The 12,017-nt window shown below is 38.0% G+C and overlaps 1 protein-coding gene across 34 annotated transcripts in view; it reads right to left on the reverse strand.

The window, feature by feature from the left end:
- Positions 1-12,017, reverse strand: part of TENM3 (teneurin transmembrane protein 3) — a 770,347-nt gene that overhangs the window by 97,437 nt on the left and 660,893 nt on the right. For all 34 annotated transcript variants that reach the window (XM_085545060.1, XM_085545048.1, XM_085545077.1 and 31 more), the window contains one exon: positions 2,586-2,708. In XM_085545060.1, coding sequence (XP_085401186.1) covers positions 2,586-2,708 — 123 coding nt within the window. The remainder of the gene's footprint in view (positions 1-2,585; positions 2,709-12,017) is intronic.

The following is a 12,017-nucleotide window of genomic DNA, read 5'->3' on the forward strand; positions in this document are numbered from 1 at the left end:
TTAACCTTTCTTTTCTGCTGCCTGGTTATAAAACCAGGTAAAGGAGGTACCTCAAGTAAGTACTGTGATGCAATTAAGCATGGCTAAAAAAGTACTTTAGAGAACCTGAGGTGCCCTATAAAATTCATCTTAGTTATAGAAAATACGTACTCTTATGATATCTTATGCAGCCCTGAATCACATACTACTTGAACAGAGGAAAGCATAGGAAAAGGAAAATAAACAAGAAAAACCACAAAAACCCCACCACCTAAAAATCAATCTACAAATGCAACAAACAAATAAGAGAAGGCTTGTTCAGAGGTTCAAGCTTCATTTAACAAATTATTTGCATCCAAGGATGATTTCACAAGCTTTTACAGTCAGTTTATGACTAGCTATTTCTAGGCAAACCACAGTTGAACCAGAGGTCAGAAGAATGCATTTTAAAGTTTAAGCTTTACTAATTCATCACACAAAGTATCTGTACTTTTGAATAGCAAATAACTCTCTAGGATACAAGCCACTCATCTGAGGACTACAATTTTCTGACCAAAGCTAGTCCTTTTTGGACTAATCCAAATTGAGATGAGACTCATGAAAAATGAATGGTCCCCAAAACAAAGAAAATTTCCCCCCCCTCTGAATTGGAGTGTTTGTTATAACTGGGGGGATGGGGGGTAAGACGAGGAGTTGGGAAGTTCTCAAAGCTGTACAGCTGCTGAGGTATCAAAATCAAGGCCTTGTCAATTTTTCCTTACAAATTTCAGTAACTACTATGATAGTTTGAGGGCTCCGTATTTAAATTTCTTATCTAGTCATCACCACACCTTCTACTTAACTTTCCTTTTGTGGTTTAAAATGTGTATTCTCTGGTTCATCTGTTGCTTAGTATTGATGTATGTTGATAAATGACCACTTATTATATTCTGCAGAGGACAGCATTTTAGCAGCAGATGAAATTAACCCCATTCTAGGACAGTATTTAAGGACCCAAGGAAGGAAAAAAAATGTATTTGATATATTTGTTATTTTCTTCTATTTCTGAGGCAAAGTATAAGGCTTTAATTTGTTTTAAAAAAAAAAAGGGGGGGGGGGAGGGGGGAGGAGACAGTTTATCTTTAAAAAACATTTAACAGGTTATTTTACAAAAGAAAAATGCATTGGCTTCTCAGAGCTAAAGACGAGAGAATGATGAGCTGCCACTTCAGCATCAATATTCATTAATCGTACTGCACCTTTTTGCTATTCATTCAAAACAAGTAAGAACACAAAAAGAAATAATGAATATCCAAGTATGAGAAGCAGGCAGTAGGGTAAAGGAAATGAAAAAGTCCCACTAGATAAGTTTCATGTGCTTAAAAAGATGACAGAAAGAATGATCCAAGCAGTATTATTTCTATAAGTTAAAGCTGTGATAACTTGAAATATTTTCAAGATGTCAAATGCTGGCAGATGCTTCCTCCTCCTCAGTGGTAAGGAGGTCAGTTCTACCTTGTGAAAGGGAAAATGGATTTTTCTGTAATGAAGCAAATACCGCATTCATCAACCATTTAAATCAAGTTTTCCATTCAAAAACTATTGATTTTAAAGCCTCTGTTATCCAAAAGCGCATAGGCTCTTAAATGTTTTGAGAATCTTAAAGGGCAACATGGAAAAAGGTCGATAAAAAAAAAATAATCCTTTTATGTGGTTTGTATTTTAAAAGCTCCCACAACAAATTTAGTAAAGTTTTTTTTTTTGTTTTATATATTGGCTGAACGATACAGGGTTGGTATTATATGTTAGACATTTTGAGAAAACACATGAACATATTAAAAGTGACCTACTATATTTCAGAGAGATACTAAAAAAAAAGAAAAAGAAAAAATCCTCATCGGCTACAGAAAGAAAAGAACAATTAGTATTTAACAGCAAGCTCATCATGCAATAGGAAGCTCCCAACCTTCTACACAAAAACAACAGATAAGCTTTGAAAATATGAAAATTCCCCCGCAAAGCCTCTTGTGGTGCTAACCCTTCAGAAAATGATTATGTTACCCTGACACAGACACAGGTTTTAATCTGAAAACAATTCAGAGTTCTCTGAGATTCACAAAGATGGCACCAGGTCCCCCACATGAAACAGTGTGTCCTGTCACAATGGGGACCATGGCTTTGCTGTGGTCATTTCTGCAGCCTAGGTCCCCAGAGGGAGGATGGTCCCTGCCAGCTGCAGCACTGTCTTTCCTCCCATGAGTACCGCAAAACAATCATTAGGTTGTTGTAGGCTGTTTTACTTTTGCAGCTGAGATGGGATGTTTTCTGACCTCATCCAACAGGGCATGCAAATTTCTGCGACAAATTTTGATCGGCAACCAGATTTCCTAATTATTACCACCAAGGATTCATCACTCACTTCAAATGTTAGTTTGGGTGTTCTCAGTTGAAATACGACCCCTGGTTAATGTGTGCATGTCTACTGAGAATTACCATTATTTTCAAAGGCTTCAAACTTTAAATAAACAAAGTTTTGGAAGAAAAATGTTAAAAACTGCTAATGTAAACAAAACATGAACAAAGAAAATGCTTTCAGAGAAGGAAAGAAATCGGTGCGTTTCACTTACCGTTTTCTCCAGCAGGTACTGTTACAGGATGTGTTGGCACAGTATCAGAATTCACTTTTCCATTCTCAAAAGTATCATTTTCAGTTTGCTGCAGCTGCCAGTTGAGGCCAAACAGATGCATTGCTGGTGGTAAAGGATACAGTTTATTTGATGCTCTTAACCACAAAGGCAAATTGCACAAATAATGGCTTTCCACGCTCTGCAGCGGAAAAGTCATACGTTAAAAAAAATTAAATTACAGGAACAAGCATTCACAGAATAATAGTTCAACTTAGCAATGGCACTAAGCAATTACTACCACTGTCCTTTAATGATACAGTGCTTTCAGTGAATGCAGTTGACAAAAAGCTCACCATTCTCATTTTGAGTCTTTTACTGGTCCCAAATCAATGTTCAAAAGGGTAGGCACTAATGATGTCCTTATCTCCTTTTTTTTCTTTTCTTTTTTCCATTTTTGATCATTGTAAAGAGACAAATCTTTTAAGTGAGCTTCTAAGTGACCTACTCAAATGATTTCTAAAGAGTATGGATCTGTTCTGGCTAGTCAAAAAGGGAAAACAACACAAGAGGAGAGGAAGGAAGGTTATGTGGCCATTATAGGGCTAACCTAAAACATTAACACACTTTCCACTCTGTCAACAACACTCTTTGTAACCTTAAACTTTGTGCTCATCCTGCATGCTAGAGTACAGAACAAGGCCAAGATCATCATCGGAGCTGGAGGCGCTGGGTACTTAGTTGCTGTGGTAATGAAAACATGTAAGGTAGTTTATGAAATGCTTAATTCCCTGCAGTCAAGTTCATCAGAAGATGTTATCAAGTTAACATGTTTAGCTATGATAATTATAAAAGCCAACCTTCCACTGTGTTAGGGGAACTACCAAGGAACCTTGAATCACCAGGGATTAATGAACAAGCCCTGGGGAGGAACAACAACAGCCACCAGTACATACTGGGGTCTGCTTAGTTGGAAGACAACTTTGTAACAGGACATGAGAGTCCTGGTGGTCACCAGGTTGAACGCAAGCCAGCAATGTGCCCTTGCCAAAAGGAAGACTAATGGTGTACTTGGCTGCATGAGGCAAAGTGTTGCTAGCAAGTTAAAGGAAGAGATCTTTCCACTGCATTCAGTGCTGCCAAGGCTGCACCTTGAGTGCTGCACTCAGTTTCAGGCCGCCCACACAAGAGAGATATGGTCAGAGTAGAAAAATCCAACATAGGACCAGAAAGACAATGAAGAGACTAGGGCACATTTACTATGAGGGCAGGTGTAGATTGCTGGGCCTGCTCAGCCCAGAAAAGTAGAGTTCCAGGGGGATCTCATCAATGCCCATAAATACCAGAAGGGAGGATGCAGTGAGAATAGAACCAGGCTCTTCAGAGTGGCACCCACTGCCAGGACCAGACGCAATGGGCACAAAGTGCAGCATAGGAGGCTCCCTCTGAACATCAGGCACTGCTTCTGTGCGGGTGACGGAGCACAGGCACAGGCTGCCCAGAGGCTGCAGGTTCTCCTCCTGAGAGAGCTCCCAAAGGGGCCCGAGCAAGCAGCTCCAGGTGGCTCTGCCTGAGCAGAGGTTGGAAGAGACTGACCCAGAGGTTCTGCCAGTCTCATCCATACTGTGATTCTGAAATCCACAGCTAAACCACTATAGCAAAAAAAAAAAAAAAAAATAGGGAAAAAAAAATATTACCTTAATGATAAAGATACACATAACATTTTTGCTATCTGATGGTCTGTTTCCTTTTCTTCCAATGACTCCGATACCACCAGAAATTAATTTTCTTATTATTACTCCAGTTTGCTTTCAGCATAATTTGAGTTTGCTTATTCAACAACAGCAGCAATCTCCAAAGGTGGAGTCATCTTTCAGTACTACTAGGGAGTGAAAATACACTGGAGGATTTTTCTCTGCTAATGTATTTTGACTATCAGTGTATCATACAAGGAAGATGATTCACTACATCTTGTTTCTTCTGCTTCTTCCGCCCCTGAAATAGATCACTGCTATAGTCGATGTTATTCATTCCTTCTATCCTAATGATAAGCAATTCTTCATCCCACTTAGTTTCATCGCTAATCTTGCAGTATCTCTGCATTAACCATGGCAACTCTTAAAACAAACAGAACACAGTGGAAGTTTAGTTACAGAGACAGCAAACACTGCAGAATTAAGGCCGTCCTTGCCAGGTGTTTGCCTTAAGCTCTCCCCCTCACTACCACAAAACAAAACAACAGATTGTACCCAAAGACCTATTACTGAATGCTTCAAAGACTCAAATCCCTAGTAGACATGACATATTCTCTTTGTTCCAAGTCTCTGACTCTACTATTACTCTTCTTTCTCAGACTTTAAATTGCCTGTCAAAGCCTGATAATGTAGGATCTTCCGTGACCCTAAAACCTTATTTCTTTTTTTCCCTCCCACCTCTTGTTAAAACATAAATCTGACCACCGCCATTCTTGGCACATTCCTAGAATTGGCCATAATTATTTCATCCATACCTCAGCTGAAGTTCTTGTTTGTTAATCATCCGATGATTTGATCTGTTTAATATATTTCATCAAAATCCCTAGAGTCAAATTCCACTATCTGTTATATTAGTTCACTGACATCAATGAAAAACTAAAAGTAGTTAAATAGTTCATGCTTCAAACATAGCACACTTTGCTTCCTGTATTTCATGGGGAAAAAAAAAAAAAAAAAGGCACATTTATTTTGAAACAGGTTTCTCTAGATGTGCATCCTTAGCAATCACGTGAGCTTAGAACTTCACTATCAGCTCTGTCAGCTGGTACTATGTGTGTGCTCTGTGCTTCTTCATTCTCCACTGAGAGGTCAAAAAGGGGAAGACCTGACATGACCTTCTAGCCATTCCCTCATAATCCTAAACAGCTGGAATTTGAAGTCTTCAAAAGCAAGGACTGTGGGATCTGTATTGATTACATCTCAAAAAAACATAGTTACTACAAGGTAAGTGACAATTACCTTCTCTTTGTGCTTGTGACGATGTGCACTGCACTATAGCTGTCTGCTAGAGATGCTAACAGTTGTATCTCACAAAAACACTTTTTCTCTCAGCTTTAACATTGAACTAGAGCCAAGTTCAACAAACAACATTAAAAAAAAAAACAAAAAAAAAAAGAACCAGCTGATACATGCAGGGATGTTTTTTTCCTCTACTTCGGAAAACTTTTTCAATTAGGTTCATAGAAATGGCAAGTCCACTTTTTCTTTATAAAGAATTTGATACAGGAAGCAAAATTAATGTATTTTCCATTTGCCAGCTGTTATTTTAATTGCAAATCCAATGTAAAGCAGTTTATTGATTTTGAATTGGCTGTCAGTTCTAGTTTATTCCTGTTCAGTTTGGCATTTATTTGGTTTTAGATGATGATAATGAAGACAATGGATCTCTCCCAGAGTAACCAGTTCTGAGCATGTAATTAGGCTACCAAATCAGTAAGGGTACTAACACTGGAACAACTTTCAATACTGGCACATCTTCTATGGCAACAAGGACTTGTCAGAGAATACCGTCTGTCTCTACCAAGGACACAAACAGCTTGTGATGGCTGTGGTCACAGAACATAACAATTCAATCCAAATAACCCACAGCTGTAGGAAGGGATGAACCCTCAGGGAAAGGGTGAAAAATATGGAATGTTGCAATTGCAAATGCGCCCACAATTCCATAAGAAAAAGGAGGCATTTGTTAATCAAAACTGGAAAGATTGTTGAAAACTGGAAAGAATGACTTTTTAAGCACAGAAACAGGTTATGGTATCCTCTACCTATTCTGCCATTTCAGTACACATCTCCATTCTGGAAAGTAATCTCTAGCTACAAAACAGGAGTTGAGAAAGCATTTAACCTTGGTACTGACAGACTTGTTTAAGGTAGTATTTGTATTGCTACCAGTCAGGTTTACCAGCTTCATGGATAGCTTTTAGAGTACAGTGGTAAACAATGTGGACTTCATTCTCTTCAACAGGATAGGAAGAAGAGGCATCATGAGAAACTCCTCTGTGATCAGCACTGCTCTTTGCATAAACACAGTCAGTGTCTGGGTGCTGCTGACAGATATGTCTGAATTCTCAAAGGCGGGAGCAATAATCAAACTATCAATTCAGCTTTTCTTCCTCACTTTATATTTCTCCAAAGCAGCACAGGGCCTACATACCAAAAGGACTGGGATATTCAAAAGATTCAGAGCTCAGATTACAGAAGTGCACTTATGCCTACAGCAGCATCAAGAAAAATGCTGGTGTTTGTTACAGGTTATCAAGTAATCCTACCATCTGTCACCATGCAGTGTTTCTAAAGGGTTTCTAAGGCCTTACAAACCATCTTAAACTACTTTTTCAAGCCTGGCTGATCTTACCTTTCACTCTCTGTAATCAAGGTCTAGTTCTCTGATTTGAAAACAGCCTACAAAGTCTTCATTTCCACTTAATTATTAAATAAGCAACTAGGTATACATTTCACAACAAATACATGGAAAAAAAACCCGACTTGTTCACACTTATATAAAACATTTTACAAAAGACTGCTTCAGGAAAAAGAAGTTGCTTCTATCAAGCCCTTTCATTCTTTAAAGGCTGTCAGCCTGTTTCTCTGGTATGCTCATTTCTCAAGCAAGCACTTCTGTACTTGATGCATTCTCTTTACAAGCAACCTGTTCTTGAGGAAACACACTGTATTATCACTTCAAAACCCTCTTCAAGACTTTCTTCAGTAAGTAAAAAAGAAACAGGTTCTCTTAATAGTAAGAAAGGTGGATAATTTACCTAACTATGTGACAAAACAAGAATGGTGAGAATGGATAACTACCTGCTGAGCACTGCTTAGGTAGAGGTTCCCTTGACTGCCTTGCTCGCTGGCTCAAAGGCCTCTTCAGCCAAGGTTACGAGAGGTACAGAAGAGAATTGTAACAGAAAATCACTCAAAGAAGACAATAGACAAGCAGTTGGTAAAGGAATCAGACAGATGTTATTCTCCAGCATCCAGCAGCTGTCACTTTTTGCTGGTGAGCTCTCAACAGGAAAAATCTGGACAGGGATGTGAGTACACATACTTTTTGGGGTTGATGATTGGTATCAGAAAACAAGCATATATTTTCCTTCCAGGAACAAATAGCAATATGTAGTAAAATCAAAGAAAATTATCCAAATTCAAGGGTGTCTTTTAACAGCCATCAGCATCAACCTTATTTTCTTTAAAGTACTGTGGTTGACCAGCACACACAAAAAACAAAGGGCATACCAAACACCACATGCACTGCGCAAGTGAATGCATTAAATGTGTAGGTGATAAGGACAAATAAGCAAAACTGTATGCATATAAACAGGCTTCCAACACAGAAGTAGCCTAACAGTAACTGGGTATGTATCTAAGGTGCCAGTAATCCAACACATGACATGCCAAATTTGGTCAATCTGTTCTCCAGAGAAAGAACTTTGAAGGTGACAGTACATTATAGGGGAGTAGGAGAAATTTCAAAGACAGGAGGGTTCTTTTAAATAGAAGGAGTCAGAACTGGGAAATGAAGTGGGCTGAACTGGGAAAACGACTTCCAATATTCTCCCATCTCTCCTTAAAAAGAAGATTAAAAAAATAAAACTGAACAACAGAAATAATAATAAATAAATAAATAAATAAATACAGGCTATTTCAAAGGAGCAAACACCTTCCTAACACCTTCAGAGATACACTCCATGGAGTATAATCTATAAATATAAAATACTCAACACTGTAGGGAAAAGTTAGCAAGAGGAACTGAACAACGTTGGTAACCCTCCTTCCTTTCTCCCATGCATTTCAGAGGTATGGTAATCGAGTCTTATTATTCATGAAGGTGTACTTGAAGATGAGCTTCTTGCTAAGACATTTAACTTATCTTCCAGGACTGCTTCTTATACACATTTTTGTGTGCTGGTGCTTTCAAACTACGGTTTACAAAATTGCATCCTTGAATTAATAGAATAATATATATGCACACTTGCACATAAGGAAAAGTGAATATAATTTATATTTAAAGCAATGCAAAAAGATTATAATTTAAACTAAGTAAATTGCAATTATTGCTCAATCTTATTGAAGGATTGTCTTCTAGTTCATCTCCCTGTTGGCAATACATTTTCAAATGAAATATTTGAACATTGAAGTGGTTTTTAAAATTATCTCCTGTATATTTTTCTTGCAGCTATAATTAGAATCCAAAGCTATTTTGTTCTGAAGGACCTGGAGTGGACCAGAAGATGTGCAAATCAACTGCCAGTGATTTGCATTCATTTGCTCTTTTCTAAGATAATAGGATGTGTTGGGTATTGCTGCAGATCAAACAGTCAATTAAAAACAGTTAATTAAAATTTTAAATAAGTGAATGACAAGTTATAAGTTCTTTATTTATTTCTGTCTTCGCTAAATCAACAAAAAGCCTATTTTTTTCTGATTTTAAACTAGAGTGTTTACTTATAAGCTTCTTAAAAAGGCGAGCCAACAGGTGCACTGGAGGAACTGGGACTGTTTAGTGTGAGGAAGATGAGGCTGAGGGGAGACGTTATTGCCCTCTTACAGCGAGAGCAGGGTTGGTCCCTCCTCACTGGTGACATCTGATAGGATGAGGGGAAATGGCCTCAAGTTATGCCAGGGGAGGTTTAGGTAGGATACTGGGAAACACTTCTTTACAGAAAGGGCTGTTTAGCACTGGAATGGGCTTCCCCAGGGAGGTGGTTGAGTCACCATCCCTGAACGCGTTTAAAAGCTGTTTGGATGTGTTGCCCAGGGACATGATTTAGTGGTGGGTTATTAGAGTTAGGGTAGCATGGTTAGATTGTGGTTGGACTTGATGATCTTTAAGGTCTTTTCCAACCTGAGCAATTCTAAGATTCTGTGTCAGGTGTTTGCAACAGAAAAACTTTCTTCAACCACTAATCAAAGATGATTATGTACTGTTTAAAAGTACAGCTGCATATGAGCTGTTAAGAAAGATGTGTTGTGGGCTTGGTATAACTATTTTTAGTACATTTTCCAAGAAATGGAGCATTTATTCTTCTGTAAACTTGTATGTCTAGATGTCTCGTTCTAGTTGTCAAGCCAGTGACTTTTACATAACAGTGGTCTAATTCTGTCAACAGCATTATGTGAGGCACATTCAAAGCTTAAGGGAGAATCCAGATTTCTTACAATAGAGATCATTATTCAGTAACCACTTACTTAAATAATATCTATTTTTTACAGCTTGTTTCGCACTTGCCATTCATTATAATCACCCAGCATTCTCTGATATGCACTAGCCCTCACCATAACCCATTTAGCCATTGGTAATATCCTGTGCCTTTCCTGAACTCACTTTTTTTTTTTTTTTTTTTTTTTCCTTTTCTTTCCCCCCCAAATAATACAGTTCACAGTTAACAAGATGGTGAAAGTTATTACAGGTGCAGAAATTATGGGACCTGCATACTACATTGCTGACTGCTTAGAGACAGGGTTGTTTTGTCTCTCTGAGTTCACAGAAGGGTGTGAAAAACATTCTATAAATTTGGGGTTTCTATCTAATAAAGTCATAATCAATGACTTCCTTGTCAAGTGTTGTGGAAAAAAATTCCCTGATTTCTGCTTTCCAAGACTGGGTTAAGATGGCATGATAATTAATTCTCTGTATTCCTTCAGGCATTTCTTTACTCTTTTCCTTCAGTCTTGTAACTCATGCCTTATCCTCCTTTAAACTCACTTTCCAGCTGAGGCCTAGGTCTGCACAACAGAAGTTTTGCTCAGGGCAATATCCTTAGATGGCAGCCCTCATAAAACAGCAGCGTAAAGAAAAGCAATGCCAATGTAACGTCTCAACAGCCATTGGAAACATCTCACTTAGGCAAGTGCATCAGTGAATGGGCCCAAGCATTCTTATAGTGTAAAAACCTTATTGCAAAAACAAAAACCTCCCACCAAATTTGAGGGATATAATAATAATGAAATGGCACTATACAATCACAAATAACCTATTTGCACATTGATGGCATAAAGAAGTGCAGTCTGATGAAAAGATTTAAGAACCAAAGGAAAAAGAAACAGGAGTCAATTACTGTGATGTTCAAAGGACACATCGAGCTGGGATTTTATAGTATATAGTTAAACACTCATGTTGCATATTTCCACCTCATGACTGTCTAAAAAAGATCAAAGCTATTTTATTCCATATTAAGAATGACAGAATATTACAGCAAACACGCAATAAGGAGAAATGTAGTAAGATTTAATAAAAGATGATAATAAGGTTTGATAAGAACTTTTGGAATGTTACCAAATGTGGAATGCTAGATGAAAGCATCTGCATGTAGAGACTGTAGTGTGTTATTTGGAACCCCACAGAGCTAAACTGTGATTAGAACTACATATTTTTCCATAAATTAGCTTTTGTTTTGAATTTCCTGCTGAGATCATATGCAAGTTGATTGAACGTGCAAGTCAACATATAGGTTTTCTCATTCTTTGCTGTTTGCTAGGCTTCATGGTATCACAACCACAGCTGTCCACTTGGGAGATCAAAGGCAGGTGACCGGGGCCAAAACTAAATAACCTGTGAACTCTTTGCAAGATTTCTTCACAGTGACTTAGATCAATGCCAGATAATAACCATTCACCTACATGAACTCTACAATTGTGTTGACGCATAAGCCAAGCACTACATGCAGATCAATTTGCAACCATGCAATTTCCACTTATTTTCATATTAAAAAGCAGAAAGAACATGCTGAGTTCATCATCAAAGAGGCCTTTTTCACAATTCCATCTCACTTCAAGACCTTGCAAGGCATTAGCTATCCATCTGCACATGCTAATGATCTTGTGCAAAAAGTTCCAAGGTTTAAGTCAGTTTAGAGATTTCAACCACCCCCCCCATAGAAATCTATCACTCTCTTCTTTAGTTCAGCTCCTCCTATGGATACAGCTCCTCACTATAGTACCAGTAATCATGACGCTTGGCCGAGCTTGGCTGAGCTTGGGCCAGAAATAAAATAAGGGCAGTGGAGAAAGTAGCTACTAGATAGAGAATCCTTGATTTTATTGTCATCAATACATTTTATATGGATTGCAGTAACACAACCTTGACAGTAATTCCTCCAAAGGTCTCATTAAAGTGAGATGTGGTATTTGTGAAACTAATCCTGGGAGCAAAGATGCACTCTAGGCATGTGAAAAATACTACCAATAAAAAGAAATCAAGAAATTAATTTATCATAAATGAGTTATGGAAGAAACTCATGATATAAAGACAACCCTACTGCTAACTGTAAGTTCAGTGGTTTGTGCCTCATGAGCCTTTTCTTTAATAGCTATTAAACCGTAGAAAAAACAAGGTAGGATTACAGTTCCAGACTAAACACTCTCCCCTCAACACCCACTAAATCAGCTATGACACTGAACT

Source organism: Coturnix japonica, chromosome 4 (genome assembly GCF_054131305.1).
Source record: "Coturnix japonica strain WE chromosome 4, WE-NBRP24, whole genome shotgun sequence".
Classification (NCBI taxonomy): Eukaryota; Metazoa; Chordata; class Aves; order Galliformes; family Phasianidae; genus Coturnix; species Coturnix japonica.